Here is a 20,856-nt window from a genome sequence, read left to right as displayed (position 1 = left end):
GCGGCAGCCCTATTGCTAAACGTCTTAGCCGGCGATTTAAAACCTTGGTCTTTAATTATTAGAAAAGACCGTTAACCAGTTTACACCACAGGAGTTCTCAGGCGCAACAAGTAGGAAAAAGGAAAACAAAGCTAGCAGCCAGTACAAACTGAGCCAGTTCAAAACAGCAAGATCAGAAGGACCACAACCGAGATTATTTTAGAAGACGGATTATTATCACAACCCTTTGTTTTTTTAGCAGCGGAGAGCCGTGGAGTTTCCTGCATCACCAAGCTTCAGTTCACGGATGAGCGCCAAGTTGTCCCATGTGTTCTGCTCTTTTTTCAGTTACAGATCCTCTCCATTCTAAAGCCGATTGACGACCAAATGTATGAAACAATACCATACAAATATGACTTATGATTACAAAAAGAATTAGAGAGGAATTACAAGTTGATTACTTGGGCCGAACAAATCTTGAAAAACCTAAGTTCAATTGATAATGTAGATATTAGTTACACTACTAGAAAGCAAGCCTTAGGTCCACCCCAAAAGTAGGTACCGGTTCATCTCCATACCGGTACTTTTGGGGTGGATGGAATCTTTGAATGGGCCTTAGACACCAGTTGGTATTATCAACCGGTACCTAAGGCTCTCCATAGGTACCGGGTGGTAATTTTCAACCGGTACCTTAGGCTCATCCATGAGTTACTTTAAAAGGAATATATCTCCTTCTCAATTAGAACAACTGTGTAGCTGAGATAGTAAAGGAGCAACGTACTAGGCTAGAGGTCACGAGTTTGAATCCCAACCAAAAAGAATATTTTGCGTGAATTTTGGAGGCTTAGGTACCAGTTATTTTACCCGGTACCAAAGGCTCGAGCCATTGGTACCACTTTCGGGGTACCGGTTCAAAAAACCGGTACCAAAGGGCACATGCAACCGGTGCCCTTAGACATTTTTCTAATAGTGTTAGTTCGATTGTTGCAAATTCTGAATAACAAAAAATAGCACTAGCACAGAACATTTCAAGGGCTAGTATTGACACTACATTGTCACTGTACCTAAATTTCACAAACAGAATGATACTGCAACTGTTCAGAGGGGATGATCTGGACTGTTTGACCCTGCAACTGCAACGAAACGCAGCCTCGAGCTGAAACCATTTCAGAATGTCATTGTTCATTCAGCAGATGATCACACTTTGTAGACTGATGTAGCGTGAAGATTTCCAGCTACCTATAGTGTGTACCTGAGCGCTAACTAAAGTGACACTTCAGAAGTAGCTGAACAAAATATAGGACAGCCGGTGAGGACTGTAACCTAAGCTGCTATTTGTTACAGAATTGCAGCACCACTGCACCAGGATGCTGATCTTGTTGGGTCTAATGAAGTAAACTTGAAGAGTTTGAGCTGGAAAGATTGTTAAAGTGATCTTCTCACTGAATGGCGAAAACTGCAGCTGTTGATTCAGAGCTGTGAAATTATTTTGTCTTGTCCAGTTCAAAAGTTCAGTTGTTTGACAATTGGTACAGGTAGGGTTCAGAATCTCAATATTGCACTTGACAGTACTTAGAACTATCTTAGGTTCTAGATAGTAAATGGGCAGCAACTGGGTAACTTATGAACAAAATCCCATATTAATCCTTCAGTTGAGCATAAAATTAAATCTTGAATTGCTCTCACTTACCCATTACAATTTACATACATATAGAATAAAACTAACGTAATATACATGTTAACTTATACACAAGGATCAGGAACAAACCTAAAAATTTGAAGATTAAACTTAAATTCATTTCATGAGAATATGAGCTTTGAAATTGATAAATAGCAAATAATGATAAAAATTCTTAAATTCGTCAATTTTGTCTATCTGTCAATTCCATATCTTTCAAAAGAAGCTAAGTTCAATTTTACCTTCAAGATTTACATGGTTGTACAACACCACTTCCTTTGTGTATGACATTGTTTTCAAAATTTTCTTAGAATTTTGTGATAGAGGAAACAAATTTTGGTCGAAACATTATAACATATTAGTATTGATAGTTTAATTGTAAGCACTCAATTTTTTGGAATACAAAGTATACTACTACAGCGAAAGGGCCTCTAACCTAATGGTTAGAGCACCTAAGTAGAACTCAGCAGGCTTGACGATGGATCCAATATATACGGAGCGGGTTTTAAAAATTCGCACACCAGCAAAAGCCGGAGTTCAGAGCTTTCTTGACATGTGGTCAATGTTATTTTCTACCTTAATCATAATACCTTCGAGATGTCTTACCCCGACGGGTCAAATTGTTTTGAAGTATACTGCTACACTCATAATTCCCAACTGAGGAATTTTAAGAACTATCAACTATGTAGGGTAAACTACATGTTTATTCCTACTATGTGGTAACGAAAAAAAGGTATAGTCTAAGGATTCGTGACGAAAATTCCTAATAAAATATGTAAATATGGTTTTGAATAAGAGGCAAAATAAGCAATAAAGTTTAAACTTAGCATATGGAGAGAACAATGAGCAACTATAATAAGGTCAAAATTAGAAAGCCAAAATCCAAATTCTTTAAGTCGTGACACATGGACTGCAAAGCTTAAATCAATCAATGCTACTCCCTCCATTTCAAATTATAATTCGTTTAACTTTTTTAACTTCAAATTTGACCACTCTTCTTATTCAAAGAATTTGCACAAACATAGTCAAATTTAAGTCATCCTTGAAGAACTTTTATTAATAAAGCAAGCCATAACAATATGAATGATATTTTGCATACAATTTTCTTTCTCAAACTTAATAGGAATCAAACTTTTATTTTTTTAATACAAGAAATTAATCTACTATTTTTTTATTATTTGATCAAGTATTAATTTCCTTATATTTTTAATTCCAGATGTAGATATTCACTAAGAAAATTCAACATGTACTCTTTTGTCAAGTGCTAATTTTATTAGTTGATTAATTACGAATTTAGCTATCTACGAATTGTATTTGGTATAGGTCAAGCTGTCCGCACTCGTCGTACTCTAAATATATTCTTTAAAAAGAATATTCCATCATGATCATCGATATTCTCTCCTTTATACCCAGTTTCACCGCACCCATCATCCTCTATATCCTATCCTTTATACCAACTACCAGTCGCGGGACAAGAGCAGCTCACGGCCAGGCGGAGCACCCCTCTCCGGGCAGGAGCAGCTCACGGCCGGGCGGCCTCTCTCCTCCCTCCCTCCTCTCTTTATCCCATCTCCCACCTGGCCACCCAGGACCTCTGGCCACCTAGCCACCCGCGTGCCCCCTCCTCCTCCCTCTCCTTCCCTCGCCGGATCCATGGCTGTGGCAGTTGGATCCGCGCCGGCGCCTCCTCCTCCCTCACCGGTGGGGGGCCATGGTGGGCAAGCGGAACAGCGGCGTCTCTGCGACGAGGCGAACTGGCGGTGGTGTGGTGCAGCAGCGGTCGAGCCATGGCGAGGCGGAGGCGGTTCTGAGCATGGGCATTAGGCCCGGGGTGGTTGGGGCTACCGGTGTCGGGAGGCGGTAACGGACGCCTTGCTCTCCCTGGGAATAGCGGGCAACGCCTCGTTCACAACGATAACAGACGGCTTACCATCCCCCGCCGCGGGATTTTTCCCCTATAGCGGTACTGGAGGATGTCGTTGTGTATGGGTTAGTGTACCGACTGCGCATAGCCTCAAGTCCTAATTTCCTTATTTTTCAATTTTAAATTTAGCTATTTATTCATCGTATTCGACAAGGACTCTTTGATCAAGTCTTAATTTTCTTATTTTTTTAATTTCAAAATTATATATTTATTAATTATATTTGACATGGACTTTTTGAGTTAGTCCGTGCAGTTAGATCCTCATAAAATACAGCAGTGTCGGTCCTTCTCCTTTTAGATTAATGTGAAAATTTTCTATATATTCTTGGTAAACGAGGTATTCTCTTATTATTAATATAATAGGTAAAGGGAATTAGAATATTCTTTTTACGTAAGAGAGGGTTATTTTGATATGGTGTCACAAAATTTTATCTAGCGTGTATATAGCCTTTGTCGGCGACTTGATTCTAAATTTTAAGCAGCTCAAAAAAGCAGATATACATACACATTTGCAATTTTGGATTGGTCTGATGGTTAGGGCCCAATATTTTGGTGTTTGCTTCTTAATTTTGTCGTCGTGGAGATGACAGCTGAATGAAAAACTGCGTTTAGGACTGATTATTGAGGCGGCGCCGGCTGACAGAAGAAGAAGCTGCTAAGCAGCATCCGCACCTCAGTAGTAGTCAGTAACATCGTGGCTTTTGGATCTGATGAGTAAAGAAACGAGCTCCAAGCCTTGATACACTGAACCCGCTCCCAGTCCCACTCCCTCGTTTGGATAAAGCAATCACGTGCGCTACTGATCACCGCCGCGGCCTTGCCGCCCACCTAGATCACGGGCCTGCCTGCGTGTACTACGTAGTTTAACACAGTATAAAGTAACAGGGTGCCGGCCGGCCTCGGCGCCTCGCTACATAATCTGTACCTGCTGCAACGCCGCGTGGACAGACAAATCCTGAGCATGCAGATGCGGCGTTCCGCGACAGTGACAACCGAGTCCAGGAGTACTACCAGATGGACAATCTTAAAATTAAGTTGGTGATACGAGTATCTATCTCTACAGTCCAGGAAAAAGTAAAGTTTGGCGATGTTGACACGACACGAGCGAAGGGGCGCGATCCGGAGGTAGGGATCGCGTGTCGTCGGCGGCGGCGGCGGAGCCCCCTCTCGGCCTCGGGGCAATCCGGTGGGTGGTCGCGCCCGGTCGTCCCACCGTTTCTCCGCCCGGAAACCGGAGGCGGATCGGGGGACAGGGACGGGGGACCGGCACCCAACACACGCACCCTTTTCGCCACGCCAGATCTCCTCGTTGACCCCCTTCAACGCACCGTCCCGTCGTCTCAGCCTCTCAGTGAGGACCACTAAAGATGCATTCGATTGAATAAGGATGAAATCAGATCTGAATATCACATTTTACTATATTATATTTTAATTCAGATATGAATGCGAATACAGATCTCATCGAATACAAATACAAAACAGATAGTTCGAATTCGAATTCGAATCCGGATACCTTCTCGATTTGAAACATAGAGTTATCACGAGTATCAGTTTATTTTGTCAATAATTTCATAGTAAATCAAAATCATTATACAAGTAGGGAGTAAAAGATTAGAAGATAGCTAATAAAAAAGAATATAATTATCTATGTATAGTTTTTATATTAAATATATAATACTAATTTTAAAGATAAAATAAATAAATATTTAAATACTTAATAATTAAGATATATAAAAAAGATTTTATCATTAAATAAATAATTAATTTTAATCATGAAATAAATATATTAAATAGTTAAAGTTAATTTTTTATATTATTACTAATTTTAATAAATATATTATTAGTTATCTAGCTTTATAAATAATTTAAATAGTGTACATCATTAAGTAATTAGGTATACAGATAAGTTTAAGATTGTCTCACTAGTCACTTTTTCTTTGTGGATACGGACAGATACGGATGTGATCGGATATTCCTCGAATACGAATTTGGAATCGGATAGAGAAAAGTTCTTAAAGTCGGATTCGGATATATCTATATAATATTCATATTAAAATCAAATACGAATACGAATAATTTTGATGTTCAGCTATGTTTTTTTGGAAGCAAAAATGTTCAGCCATCTTAGTGCGACGACGCCACCACATGGGTCCGTCCGCCCGCACGCCTCAGGCCCTGTTCACTTTCTAAAAAGTTTGCTATAGTAACTATCTTATCGTATTTTTAGACACATACATATAGTATTAAATATAATTGTAAAAATAACTAATTACATAGTCTAACTGATTAACACGAGATGAATTTTTTAAATCTAATTAATTTATAATTAAATATTAGTTGTCAAATAATAACGAAATGTGGGACAGTAATTTTTATCTCAAAGTCGCGACCTGAAGGGACGCTCAACGAACGAGACCGCGGCCTGCGCCGCGAGACAGGTGTCGGATCCAGCGCCGGGGCTGCGCGGCCACGTCTCGCTGCCGCCGCGCCACTTGTGCGAGCCGAGCAGGCCCACCCCCCCCCCCCCCCCCCGGTAGCACAGCAGTAGCCTCGCGATCCGCGGGCCGGGCGCGTGCGTCCGGACACCTCGTTCGGCGCGTTTCTGAAGGAAGGCTGTACTCATTCCGTCCAAAATAAATTTATTTTATTTTTATTATCAGACATCGTGTTTAATCATTTGTTTTATTCAAAAATTTTAGATAAATATTATTTATTTTTATAGTTTGTTATATTATTAAAAATATTTTAATAATAAATTATTTATTTTATAATTTATATAAAAATTTTGAATAAGACGAAGAATCAAAAACAATATCTGATGGTAAAAAATACACTTATTTCAGAACTGAGGAGTACTAGCTGGACGCCACCGCCACACACGTGGCAGGCCGCTGGGGCACTGGTCGGTAGCCATCCATCCCAGACGGCTGCCACCGTCAGGACCTGCTCTCGCACGTGACACGCCCGCACTCTCCGGCTTTCGAGAAAACGGAGCACTGTTTGCTTTCAAAAAGAAAACGGACATAAGTAATTTCCACGTTCGGCAGGCTGGAGCTAGAAGCTGGAGTTGGAACGCTGGGAGAGAAAAATACTATTAGACTGACTGGAGCTGGAGCTGGTGGCTGGAGTGGTGTGAGAGGAAATTACTGTAGCGCCGGAGGAGAATACACCAGCCAAACACAGTGAATTAATGTTTGCTATATAGGGAGGGCTTCGGCCTCTGGTGGAGCCCCATCATTCATTGCGGCCACCAAAGCCACGCTACGCAACAAGGATTGCATTGTGCGCTTGCCGCAGCGGCTGCTTCTTCCCAGCCTAATCTTGTGGCTAGATAGCTAGGTTACCTGTTGGGATCGGAGGTTCTGTCCCTTGACCATAATGTGCGGCGGAGCCATCATCGCCGACTTCGTCCCCGCCGGCGCCCGCCGCCCGGCGAGCTCCGCCGCCGCCGACAGCGTCTCCGCCTCCATCCTCTCCGGTACCATGCTTCCTCTATACCTTTTTTTTAACCACCAACTTGCCTTGGCGTGCTTCGTCGTCTCGCTAGCAAATTCCCCGGCTGTGTCCAGACGCTACAAAACAGCAGGGACGATACGATTCCGTTTCGCAAATCGCAACCTATATATGTGTGCGTGCACGCACGGCCTGATAAGAAGATGTCAACTGTCAGGCGACGGGGAGCTCATGGTCGAGCCGGCGGCGAGGGCGCCGGCGCCGGGGCGCAAGACGGCGTACCGCGGGATCCGGCGCCGGCCCTGGGGCCGCTGGGCGGCGGAGATCCGCGACCCGCGCAAGGGCGCGCGCGTCTGGCTGGGCACCTACGCCACCCCAGAGGACGCCGCGCGCGCCTACGACGCCGCCGCGCGCGAGATCCGCGGCGCCAAGGCCAAGCTCAACTTCCCGCCCGCCGTCGGCGCGGGCGCGCCGGCGGCCAAGAGGGGCCGCAAGGTCCCCCCGGCCGCCGAGGAGAGCTCCGGGTCGTCGTCCTCCCCGGCGGCCGCCGTCGTGGGGCCGCCGGGCGTCGGCGGAGCGGACGAGACGCTGCGCGACTGCATGTCCGGGCTGGAGGCGTTCCTGGGGCTGGAGGCCGCCGCACTGGAGGGTGGCGCCGCCGACGTGCAGGCCTGGGACGCCGTCGACCTCATGTTCGCCTAGCGGCTGGCCTCTACGCTCGTGCGTGCCGTTGCCGTGAACGGCCGCCGCGCGCGGCCGCGGCTGCAGGCTGTTTTGCAGCTGCCGTTTTGGATCGACCGTGCAGTATTTCTGCTGCCTGCAGGCCTGACCCTGCTTATGCGTGTAGCGGGATAGCTAGGAGGCTTGTTTACTAGCTTGTCGGTAAATAAACCAGAGTGTGATTAGGAGGAGCTCCAGGCTCTGCTAGTTGCTGCTTGAGCCTAGCTAGAGTTAGTACCAGAGGCTCAAAGATTACCAGTGATACTTCGAGAATCCGGGATGAGCGAGTGATCTTGTATGCTGCTCACGCTTGGGTCACCTCAAGTATCCCATTGTAATCTAGGGTGTGGAAGCAACTTCGTTACTGATTATTACTACTTGTTCTAAATTATTACTTCTTTGGTCCTAAAACATTTTAGCTTTTGTTAGTACATAGTTTTTATTATGCATATATCTAGATATATATTATCAAGACCTATGTTATGTCTAGCTTATATTATCAAGACGAATGTTATGTCTAGCTGCATAGCAAGTAGAAAAGTTAAACCAAAATGAAGGAGGGAGTACTCCCTCCGTTCCAAATTATAAGTCATTCCAAGAATTTTGGAGGGTCAAAATTTTTCAAGTTTGATCAAATTTATATAACAAGATAATAATATTTATGATATCAATTAAGTATCATAAGATTCTTTGTTAGCTATATTTTGAGTTAAATACACCAGCGGCCCTCGAACTTGTCCCGAGGTGTCACTTAGGTCCATGAACTCGCAAAATCGAAATCTGGCACCCTGAACTTGTTAAGTTGTGCCACTTAGGTCCATATCCCTTGAGATGGCGCCATGTGGCATGAATATATGCAAAAATACCCTCCAAAAGTGCTATCTTCTACCTTCACACCCTCCCTCTCATTCTCTCTCTCTCCCCACGCCTCCCTGCTTCCTCCGCAGTGCGTGGAGCCGCCGCCGCCCCCTGCCTCCTCGCCTTCCACTGGAGCTCGCGGCCACCGCAGACGCCGCCGCCCCCTGGAGAGCGAACCCCGCCGCGTTGAAGACCTCGAGCTGAGTGAGGTTCTGCAGCCCGTCGACTTGGAAGCGCGGATTCGGGCGGCCCTGCCGCGTGCGCCGCGGCTGGCGGAGCTGCACGCGGCGGCGGTGCTGGATGGCCGTGGCTGGGTGGACCAGCGAGCGGCCGCGGCTTGCGGGGTTGCGCGCGCGGCGGGGCGCGCCGCGGCCGGTGGAGCTGCGGGCGGCAGCGGGGTCGGACCGCGGCGGCGCAGTGCAACAAGGCCGGCGGAGCTGCGCGCGGCGCCGAGGCACTACCGCAGGCCGGTGGGGCTAAGTCGAGGATGTCGGAGACGAGTGCCGTGGAGCAGATCCTGCGTGTCAAGGCCACCGTGCGGCCCCGCATTGCCGCCGCCGCCTAGCCAACGGCCGCCCAGATCTAGCCTTGGTGTTGCCGCCGTCCGGAGATGGGAGCCGCCGCGGCAGCCCACACCCGCTCACGCCGCACAGGGGGCCAGGCCGCCGCGTGGAGGATGGCCGCGTCCAGGGGCCCGCCGTAGCGGCCTGGCCCCGTGCGCCGGCGGTGGTGCCCGCGGCAGCTCTGGCGGCGAGCTGCTCTAGGGTCAACGAGCCGGGACGACTGGTGGGGTGGCTCGGCGAGGTCGCAGTGGAGCCCGATGCCAGAGGAATCGACCGGAGTCGTGGTGGTGGCGGTGGCGGATTTGCCCGACGGCCAGCTCCTTTCGCGGGCGGCGACGCTGTCGGGCAGCAGGGAGGTGACTCCGGCACGGGACAGCCTGGGTGACGGCCGAGGAATCTTGGTGGGGTCTCGACAAGGCCTCACGCGTGAGGAATCGGCGCGGCAAGCCGTGCCTGCGGCGGATTTGTCTGCGGGGGCGGCTTGGTTCCAGAGCAGAGCATGGCGGGCGACGGCGCTCCGCGGCAGGGCCGTGCGGCGCGCGGCGGCGATGGCATCTGGATGGATGGTGCGTGGCGGCCCCTGCTCCGCCGTGCCGCCGTCTCGAGACCGAGCGGAGGGAGCGGCGAGCCAGGGTGTCGAGACCGCCGTGAGAGGAGGAGCTGGCCGAGGCAGAGCATGATGGCGGACGCGAGCGAGAGCTTGGCGAAGGCCCAGAGCCCCCCGGGCACCTGCAGCAGCGCATGACGTAGAGCGGCTGCGTGACGGCGATGGCCCAGGACGTGACGTCGTACGCCGCGGCGGCCCCGCACAGCCCCAGCCGAGGACACCGACCAAGAGCGCGAGCATGGCGACATGCGCGGAACCTCAGGCGCTGCCGCTGCCAGCGTAATGAGCGGCAGCGCCCAGAGCCCCCGCGCGCTCCTCCTCCCGATAAGAGAGGTGAAAGAGATGAGAAGGACGTAGATACAGAAGACGATAAAATTTAAGTTTTTTTGCATATATTTATGCCCCTTGAAGGGTTATGGACCTAAGTGGCATAACTTGACAAGTGCAGGGTGCCAGATTTTGATTTTGCGATTTCGTGGACCTAAGTGACACCTCAGGACAAGTTCGTGGGCCGCTGGTGTATTTAACTCCTATATTTTCATAGTATACCTATTTGATGTCATAAATTTTTGTATTTCTCTCTATAATTTTGGTCAAACTTTGAGATAGTTTGACTCTAAAATTTTTAGAATTACTTATAATTTGGAACGGAGGGAGTATATGATATAAGAAGGCGTTACATGCACCTTTGTAAGTGTAATATGTTTCAGTTCGTATGCGCAGTTGCCAGTTGCTGCGTGCCTGATAACTCAGAGACGGTCGTTGGTTCGTATGCGCATGCATATATACTTTTGGGTTTTGGACGAGGTATCATCGAGTCAACTACTACTGAGCTTTAAAAGCAAGCTCAGATCAGACCAGTCGTCTTACACAATGCAAGCTTTAATTTCCTTAACAAAACTAACGATTCGTGAAATAAATAAAATAAATAGCTTTAACAACAGGGACTAAAGAGTCTACCAGTCCAAAAAATTGTAAAATTTGGATGCATCCACAGAATTCGAACTTTAGACGTCTTGCCTCGCAGATAGCTTTTTTATCATCCCACTTATGCAGCACTTTCTTACCATCCCACCTATGTATCACTTTTTTATCATCATTGTGACTTTAGTTATGATGCTATCTTTTCGAACTAATTCGTGGAGGATCGTAAAGGACTCTTTAATCCGGGTTGGTAAAACCAACTGGGACTAAAGCACCCTTTAATCCGGTCGCAACTAAAAGTTTAGACTTTTAGTCCACTTTTAGTTTGGTTGGGGCCACCACCCAGTAGGGATGGGAATGTGAAAGCGAATATCTGAAATATTCGATATCCTTATCCACTTAAACATCAATATGGATATCCACATCTGTATTCGAATTTAATGTGGAGTAAAGAACATACATCCAAATCTCATTTTTGTTCATTTTCTATATCCAATTTCACATCCATATTCGACAATATCCAACACGATCTGTATCCCGACACCCCCACCCGGCTGGCCAGAGTTCCCTACACTGACGCACCATGGAGCCATGGGGGGCAAGGTATGTTCATCTCATCGTCGGGAGAAAGAAGATAGCGTTTAGATTTTGGGCCGGGCCTTTAGGCAGTTGGGCCATCAGACACTCCGGTTTCAGGCGTTAGCCCATTAGAAGCCAACTGCGAAGACGAACCGTCAAAACTCAAACGAAATCAACTAACATTGTCAGGCGCCGTCGCCCTCAACCCTCGGCCTCTTCCTCTGCTCGTCGCGTCAGTTCATCGCCCTCCTCTAGGTCCCTTCAAGTGATGGCGGGGGACAGGGAGCAGGGCTAGCGTGGCCTGGGTGGCGTCGAAGGGGACCCGGCTAATCCCCCTCAAGACCCTAATGGTACTGTAGCCGCCGTTAACTGTCGGCAATGCCCAATTTCAAAAGCCAACAGGATTGGAAAAAACTTAGAAGGACAAAGTTGAATTATGGATTCGAACAATCTATTAGTTCAAACCTACTTGCACATGTTGCTATACCATATTTGTAAATTTTGATATAATGTTTCATTCAATATTTTCAGTATAGCGTGTTCATCTAATCATCTACCAATGACTCATATTTTTCATACAATTGCGACACATGAGCTGATATATAGTAAATTTATAGATAACTAATTATTATATATATTGAATTGTAGCCTTTCATTATATTATGTTTTTTATACAAATAAGTAGTGGTAGGTTCGTAGATTTTAATCCTGGCTTCTCCATTGAGTGGCTCTCTCTCCTCCTATCTCCTGCGACGATGTCCACGGGAGACGAGCAAGCGTGCACCATGCATGTGGCGTCCCAGTCTCCTTCGTCCAACCTCGGGATCGGGGATCGGTGTACCGAAAGTCCACTTAGGTTGGTAAGAAAAGTCTTTAACGAACTATACGGGATCAAGGCCCTGTTTAGTTCCCCCAAAAATTTTGCACAATATTCATCACATCGAATCTTCGGACACATGCAGAGAGCATTAATTGTAATTAAAAAATAATTAATTACACAATCTAACTGATTAGCATAAACTGAATCTTTTAAGCCTAATTAGTGCATAATTGGACATTATTTGTCAAGTAACAACGAAATGTACTACAGTACCAAAACCCAAAATTTTTTACCAACTAAACACACCTTAACTACCATTTGACTTCCTAATATTTATTCAAGGACTTTAATTTTATTATTATTAACTAAATGGAACTAACCCAAATATTCTTTAAAAAAAATGACCATGGAGGCATCGACGTGCCGTGTGCATCCCACGGGTGACGACCACCGGATACTTCAGGTCAGTCAGTGAACGCTGCCAATACAACGATATGCTGGACCCTTGCCCCGACCTCTTTTCTACGTATCTGACTTTTTTTTTTGATAAAAACATAGTATCTGGCTCTTGACGACGTATCACATGAAAACCTTTGGTTGAACAGACGACTAGCAGGACTGTGGGACTGAAAGACCGAACTAGCCTCTCCATTCATGTGCAGTTTGCCAGTTTCTTTTTCAACACCGGTGACGTTTTTGTGTAGTAGACGCCTTGGTCCCGCGTGCCGGGTGGGAGTACTTTCCTAAGTTTAAATATTGCGCAAATGAGTAAATGACACTGTAGTTATACTGACTGTATGATTAAACTAAAAAGAACCGTACAGATCTGCAGCTGACAATTCTAGTTTCGTCGTTGGACTGTGTGACGGAGCCCGACGGTATCGACCGACCAATGTTAACACAGGAGGTTCCTTCCTAGCTTCAAGCCTTCAATGGTATCTAGATCTAGTACATCGCATCTGAAAGAATAAAGTATCTAGTACATCGTAATGAATATTCCCTAAAGTGAGTACTATTCGTGATGCAGCTCGGTGGATCACAACACTAGGTAATGTGATGGTTGCGATAAAACAGTTGAAACTACAATCTTCGGCTTCGGCTTTGAGAAGTTGTAGCAAGCATCCAGGCGGAGGAGAGCGAGGGCCCAAACGCTCATTGATGGATCTCACGGTCTCACCTCCCTCCTGCAATGAATGCTCGCCGGTCTCACATATAGGAGTCTGTTTGTCAGAACTCCACAATCAGCTCCAAAATCGGCTCCAGCCGGAGCCTTGCTAAAGCTTCTTACGACTTCCATAGGGAAGAGGGAGCCACGAAGCGAGGCTCCCCGCGGACATCCCAATTTACCACGTCTTGGCCCGCACGCGACACACACAAAAAAAAACGCACGGTGTCGGGCGGCAAAGGGGCGCAGCGGAGCGCGAGGAGGCCGGTGCCGAGCGGCGATGGGGGCATGGGGCGCGGCCGCGGCGGACAAAAACAATACATGCATGCGGCCTTCATTTTCTCCTAGGAACGGCCGGACACGCACAGTGCCTGAGGGCATCCACGCACCGACCAATGTCGCCACGCCACCAGGAGGTGGCGCAGCGCAACGCCTCCCGCGTCGGTGCTCCCTGCAAAGCACTTGTGCTTTTTTTTTACTCCTCCGTGGCGAAAAGGCGCCGCATCGTGCTGATATTATATAGCTGTACGTATCTTGTTTTGGTTTGCTCTGGTCTTCAAGTCCAAATTAAACTGACAAAAAGCCCGCGCGCCACTGCATTATTATTCGGTCTCCATCAACGCCGCGAACACTACGGAAATTCGGGAAAACAACGTGCCATGCTCGATCAAGGACCCAACCAACAACAAGATGACAGTAGTACACACTAGGAGTACGTGGTTAGTCCGATCCGCCAGTGGAATCATATCTTCGGTCGCTACGCGTGTCATCGGTAGTTTGATTTGATGCGACGTAGGAGTAATACTCTAGGTAGCTTTCGGATGAGCTGGTGCTTTCATTCAGCCTAAACGCATACTACTACTACTAGAAAAAAGCCATTAGTACCAGGTAAAATGGACCATCTATCAATACCCATTTCGAACCGATACTGTAAAGCCGAGACTTTTTAGTCTCGATCTTCATCACGAAGACTAAATGGATCCTTTTTTTTAGTACTAGGTGGTGTTCCCACCTGGTATCAAAGCGTACGAGCTTAAAAAAAAAACTCCGAACCCTAGTGGAGTTCCACACAGGCACTGTGACATTTTGCCTCGCGCGATACCTTCTTACCATCTCATTTACATAACACTTGTGATGGGAATAGAGATTCTTTTCTTTTGAAGTAACATGTGGAGAATACATTAGTACCGCCTGATGTCACCAACCGATACTAATGTAGGTGGAATAGAGGGTACTAATGTGTAGGTTTTAATATGGTTGGTGTTACCAACCAGTACTAAAGGTCCATCCCAAAAATACCGGTAGGAAGCACTACTACAGATATGGTCATTGCAAATGGTCTATCACCACCGGTTCAAATCAAGCCAGTTGTGATGCTATAGCACCGCCGGTTCCAAATAGATCCGGCAATGATGCACACGCATCACCGCTAGATCATGTTACGAACCGGCAGTGATAAGCTTTTAGGCATTACCGTCGGCTCGTAACACGGCATCACCGCCGGGTTATGTTTCGAGCCGACTATGATAAGGTCACACTCATTTTTATCCACACAAAGTCATCTATCCTATAGCTTAGCTCTTCCCTCCCCTCCCTTCTCCCATGCTCCTCTCCTTCCCCCATCACTCTGCTCTCCTCACCCGCAGCCTCCTCCTCCCTCTTCTTCCCCTCCGCTCCCCTCCTCCCTTCTCTCCCCGCGGCCTCCCCTCCTCCCCCAGCATCCATCACCCGCAGAGCTCTCACGCTACCTCCCTTCCCGCCGTCTCCCGTCTCTTCCCCTCCTTACCCCCACCGGATATGTGACAATGGTCAAGACGCGGGGCTGCACACGGTGGCAACACGTGGGGCTGCACGCGGTGGCGGCACGTGGAGCTGCAGTGGGCGAGCACAGCGGCAGAGCGCGGAGCTGCGCGCGGGCAAGCGCAGCGGCGGCACGTGGGCGACCTATTTTTCTTTTTTTCTTTTGTTATGTGACAAAGCCAACACCGCCGGTTTTCGGACCGGCGGTGAACAGTCCAAACCATCACCGCCGAGTCTAGAACTGGCGGTGGTAGCCCTCTCTATTATCGTCGACTTAAATCCAATGCCCATCAAAACCGGCGGTAATGACTATTTTGAACCAGCGTTGACGGGGGTGTTGGAGTAGTGAAGAGCCCCGGTACCAATGCTAAAATGCTAGAATTAGTAGCAGATTTTTTTTTCTATCAGTATTTTGAAGGTGGACTAATAGTATATTTTCTAGTAGTGGCAATCAAGCTCAGATCAGATGAGTGTCGCACAAGTTTCTCCTTCCTTGACCAAATGGTCCAATCCAGTAGATGGAGTAAGCAAGCTCGGAAGTGTCACGGAGCCACCGGCCCAAAGCTCCGAGGCGGCACCAAACCCTTGACGTGTGCACCGGGGACAGCCGCGCCTAACCACGCCTTGACCACCTTTCTTTTTGGTACGGGTTCTTTCGTGATTCGTGCACCGCGCGCGAGGGAGATGATTCGGACAGAGCGAGCTCGAGAGCACGGGGAGATAAAAGCAAACCACGGGCGGGGCACTCGGGTTTGCACGGCATCTACCCGTTCCTCGTTTTGTGCTCGTCGTGTGGGTTACTGGTGGGCCGGTTTCCCAGTTTCCTGCCTGCTAGCTGCTGTACTGCATCAAGCCGACCGACGAACACGACGTACGTCTCCGGTCACAAGTCACAACGTAGAAACAGGGACCCCATGTATCACGGCATCGGAGCAGTCCAACGAACGCAAGGCGTCCGTCAACATACCTTTGACATAGCTTTGGATTATATCTACGCGTGAGGAATCGTAGCACTAGTGTGCGCTCCTCCTTTTGAAAATGAAATTGTGCACAAATACAGATGCTGCATTTTGGGAAATGGGAATATCTCTACGTGGTTCACGCGACACGTGCTGACAATTATACAGTCAACTACTTAGGTTAATAGTTATTGTTGGCCTGGGTCCCATATAGTGGATACATTTTTGGCTTCAGACATAATCAGAAATCATTGTGTACACTAGAAAAACGAAACAACAAATAAAAAAAAGGAGGGAAACAACAAATTCCAATCGGCAGCATGAGGGTTTCGAGTAGTTTGTTTCTCAGCTTGTTCCATAACATCGTCGACTATGTCGGTATTTTTACTATCAATCTACCGAGGATATTCCGAGGTAGTAGATTATATGTAGGGTTTCGCTGAGATCATAAACTTAATTGTGCACACAACACAAGATTTAGTTAGGTTCAGGCTGCTAAATAGCGTAATACCATACATCATGTTTGGTGGTTTGTATTGCATGAGATTGCTGATTTACTTAGTTTAGGTTAGTTAAGTTGGTTCTTCTGATCTATGTACTATGCCCTCCTTTATAAACTGCAGAGGCATGATTACTAGTCGGTTACAAAGGTGGGAGTCTTAGTAAGATTACAAGCTATGAGTACTTGTAGGATTACAGAGAAATCCTAGTAGGATCTGTCTCCTTCCTTTATTGCGGGTACTTGAGGATCTATCCTCGACAAGCCCCCGAGGGCTTCGTAGTCAAATGTAGCAGCTCTCAAGTACTTTTCAGATCATCGCTGAGTAGTTTTTTGGGTTCTTCGAGTACTTGTCTGGCTGAATCTTCAAAGTTCCTCAAAGCTGCTGCGAGGCTACGATCTGAACAAACTCTTGATCGTCTTTATTTTGTAACTTTCATCTTTGGAATGTGATATAGAGGATGGCGAAAGTCACACTTCATATGGAGTCGCCTTCTAAGTCTTAAGTTGAATTGAAAAAATTAGGCTAAAGGTTAATGAAATCTTGAATCTTCTTTATTCATCTTGAAAAAATCTAGTGAAGCTTATCAGACCTCTGAGCCTTGAAAATGATTTGAATAATCAATCCAATGATCTTTGACGATCTTAGTCCTCACGTTAGTCTTGATCCGAGTAGTTTTTCAGTTCCAATTTTTTTTTTGAGAAAACCGGGTTTGTATTTTATTGATAATTTTGGTGATTACAGCCCATTTTACAAAGACACTCTTGATAGAAGCAAAAATTACACTCAGGTCCTTGTAAACACCTCCCGGTCTTCCTCGCCTCCTGCAGCCGGAATCCGCTTCCTGGAGCCGACCTCCTCCTAGGCGAAGAACTGGAATTTTTAAACGCTGTCTTGAGTAGCACATCAATGACATGCTTTGTTGACGCTGAACGACCCGGCTTCCAAAGATGACCAATGGTCATCGCATCGCCAAACCTTATGGAATCTGACACCCCATGGATCGCCAGAAACCCCAGAACGCCGGACGACGAAGTCCCAAGAAGGGGAGTAGAACCACCAAAATAAGTGGTAGGCACAAACCAACCCGGTTTCGCATCGAGTCGGTAAACATACCTCACGGGCGAACCACCAGAGAAGGAGCAGAAGCAGCCAACACCATAGGACACCCAGAGGGAGAAGAACCTCCATGCGGAGGGGCTGAGGAATCCACTGCCGGCGTCACCACCGTCGCTATCTTCTTCAACACCCCCATAGAGGGAAGTAATCTTCCATAGCGCATCACCACTGAAACCGTCAGCGATGCTGTCGCAACCAACGGTGGATCCGCCATGAAAGAAGATAGTACTGGTGGCTTGCATACAAACAATCAGGAAACCTAAACTACTAGATCTATAACTAGAGCTAGCATATATACATACCGGACCGTACCCGCTTCCACGCCTGATTCCCACCTCACCCAGCGCCGGCGGCGCAGTCAGAGGCGAGGAATTAGGGAGAAGCGGGCACGGGATTGGAAATCGCCAGGAACTCGCCTTGCGCAACTGTAGCTTGGAGAAAAGAGAGGGTTCCCGAAGCTCCTTTTTCAGTTCCAATTTGGAGCATGTTCGGCTGGTCTAGGTTTGGCTTGACTTGGCTTAGTACGGCTTATTTCCTCTCACACAATACTATTCAATCTACCAGCCGAGCACTATTCCAGCCGAACAAGCTCTTGGTTTCCAAATTTCGGCCCAGAAATTCTGGTTGTGGCAGAGCCCACTCAGCCCATCATACACACAGCACGCCGCGCGGTCCACCTCGTAATGAATGAGCCCAGCCCACGCTACAGAAGCAGAAGCCCGGCGTAGCTACGGCCCAGGAGGCTATGAGCCGCTAGAAGGCCGCGTAGGCAAACCGAGCGACTTCTTCTTTCTCTCCTCGACTTGCCTGCCCAATCGTCCAAGGCAGTAGGAATCAGCAATCACCGAATCGATTAACCTGCCTAAATCGCTGCATGGCAGCTCCATATCATAAACTGCCTAAAAGTATTGGAAACTTTCCTTAATATGGAATCAATTTAGGAAAGTTTTCCGAATCGATCATTTGTTGAGACGAAATCAATCTGACGCTTGTTTAAAGAATTGTTCCATCACATATAGAAACTGATCTACACTTACCCAAATTTGTCGATACCATGCACTCGGCCGATCCGCCTATAAATACGGCCGTCCCGGGATCCCCATGCATCGCCGTCCGCTCGCTCACAAGTCACAACGCACAAGCAACGTACTGAAACCAGTAGTCCAAACCAAACACCATGGCCGCCGCCGGCATCGACGACCGCTGCAGCCGCATCCTCCTCCTCGCCGCCGCCGTAGTCGTCACCATCCTCGGCCTCCTTGCGGCACCAGCGTCTGCGCGAGAGGTTCCCGACGAACTGATGAAGCAGCAGCGTGTCTCCACGCAGCACGACGTCCCCAGCGGCCCCAACCCGGGGTCGAACCTCTGGTCTCCGCTGCCGCCCCGCGACGACGTCGTCGCCGTGGAGGCAAACGGCGGTCATCGCTACGAGCTGATGATGAAGCAGCAGCGTGTCTCCACGCAGCACGATGTCCCCAGCGGCCCCAACCCGGGGTCGAACCTCTCGCCTCCGCTGCCGGGCCGCGACGACGTCGTCGTCGCCGTGGAGGCCAACGGCGGCGGTCATCTTTACGAGCTGATGAAGCAACAGCGTGTCTCCACGCAGCACGACGTCCCCAGCGGGCCCAACCCGGGGTCGAACCTCTCGCCTCTGCTGCCGTCGCCGCCGCACGACATCGTCGCCGTGGAGACCCCTAGCCGACGGTGAGGAAGACCGGTACCTCGTCATCACCTCCGGCGAGGTCAACGCGCATGGCGCATGGAGATCATCAAAAGGATGCCAGAGTCATGATGATCGATGTTCTTTCTATAAGATTTAAGTTCGCTCGGTTAGGCCGGTCTATCCATCTAGTCTTTCTATGTGGTCTTGCGTTCTCTTGGTAATAATAAAATCTGTTCTGCTTCGTCTCTCTCTCTTTTTTTTTTTTTTGAAGCAAGCTTCGTCTTGTTGGTGAACTCGTTACGTGTGGCAATCACGACCAGGAAAAAGGTTCTACGACGAGAGAGCATGGTGGCGAGGGGAGGAGAATAACAATGTTAGTATGGGCCGAAGCTAGATGCACCTATAGACCGTGGGACCTCAGAGCCCAGTCAGCCCATTATGCCGCGGTTCTATACTTCTATACACGTCGCACTTAGCGACCCCAGCCCACACCATATATCCAACGGCTGGTGCACTGTCGCACTCGCACGCCGGACTCGCTGCCGCGGTTGGTTCCGGCGAGACGACTTGTCCAGCGGTCAGCGTCACGTCACACCTGATTGTGCATCCATCGGAGATTAGGCCCTTGTTTAGTTGTATAATTCAAAATTCCAAAAAAAAATTCCGACATCTACATGGAGACTTAAATCTAGACGAAATAAAAACTACAATGCACAGTTTGCCTGTAAATCGCGAGACCGTAATTATACGCTAAATTACTACGGTAATGCTACAGTAATTAACCTCTAATGACGGATTAATTAGGCTCATTAGATTCGTCTCGCGATTTACAGACAAGTTCTGTAATTAATTTTATGATTAGTCTATGTTTAGTACTTTAAATGTAGAAAGATTCCCTTCCAAAAATTTTACGCCCTGCACCTAGGCCCTGTTTAGTTCCCTTCAAAATTCCAAAACTTTACAAGATTCCCCATCACATCGAATGTTTCAATGCATGCATGAAGTATTAAATGTAGCTAAATAAAATAACTAATTACACAGTTAGATTGTAATTTACGAGACGAATCTTTTGAGCCTAGTTAACTCATGGCGGGACAATAATTATCAAATACAAACGAAAGTGCTACAGTGTTTTACACCCAAATCTTTACACAACTAAACAAGGCCCTAGTTAGATTTTGTTGGAGCTTATTTAATTTCCGTGAATTGGACGTTTGGATGCTAATGAAGTATTAAATATATTAGTGATATAATAAATTTCATAACCTCTAGACTCTGAGGCGAATCTATTAAACATTTCATAATTAATTCATATTATATGCTGTACTAAATATGAGCTAATTATAGATTAATTAGGTTTGATATATTAGTTTGATGAATAAATTTTAGGTTTAGGCAGTCAGTTTTACAATCAGTTTATATTTAAGATAATCTTTCTAACTGGCATTGTTAATGTGATAGGATTTATTATAAGACACATATAGCCAAACAAGCCACATGTAACCAAACAACATGTTAGACGATTCCCTCCTAATAATTGTGCGT

The 20,856-nt window shown here is 47.2% G+C and overlaps 1 protein-coding gene across 1 annotated transcript; it reads left to right on the top strand.

Annotated features, from left to right (window-relative positions):
* Positions 1-6,806: 6,806 nt before the first annotated feature.
* On the top strand, positions 6,807-8,148 carry LOC120665744 (ethylene-responsive transcription factor RAP2-3-like). The gene is made up of 2 exons (XM_039945405.1): positions 6,807-7,059; positions 7,252-8,148. Exons 1-2 carry the CDS (start codon positions 6,960-6,962, stop codon positions 7,734-7,736), a joined length of 585 nt encoding a protein of 194 aa, XP_039801339.1. The 5' UTR covers positions 6,807-6,959; the 3' UTR covers positions 7,737-8,148.
* The last annotated feature ends 12,708 nt before the right edge of the window (positions 8,149-20,856 follow it).

This window comes from Panicum virgatum, chromosome 3N (assembly GCF_016808335.1).
Source record: "Panicum virgatum strain AP13 chromosome 3N, P.virgatum_v5, whole genome shotgun sequence".
NCBI classification, from domain to species: Eukaryota; Viridiplantae; Streptophyta; class Magnoliopsida; order Poales; family Poaceae; genus Panicum; species Panicum virgatum.
Note: the sequence above shows the minus strand (reverse complement) of the source record. Positions and strands in the feature narration are given on the sequence as shown.

Bases quoted from the DNA above. Each gene is read 5' to 3' on its own strand.
- LOC120665744 (XM_039945405.1), top strand. From the start codon at position 6,960: ATGTGCGGCGGAGCCATCATCGCCGACTTCGTCCCCGCCGGCGCCCGC. The intron at 7,060-7,251 runs GTACCATGCTTC...GTCAACTGTCAG, and splicing joins CTCCGCCTCCATCCTCTCCG to GCGACGGGGAGCTCATGGTC.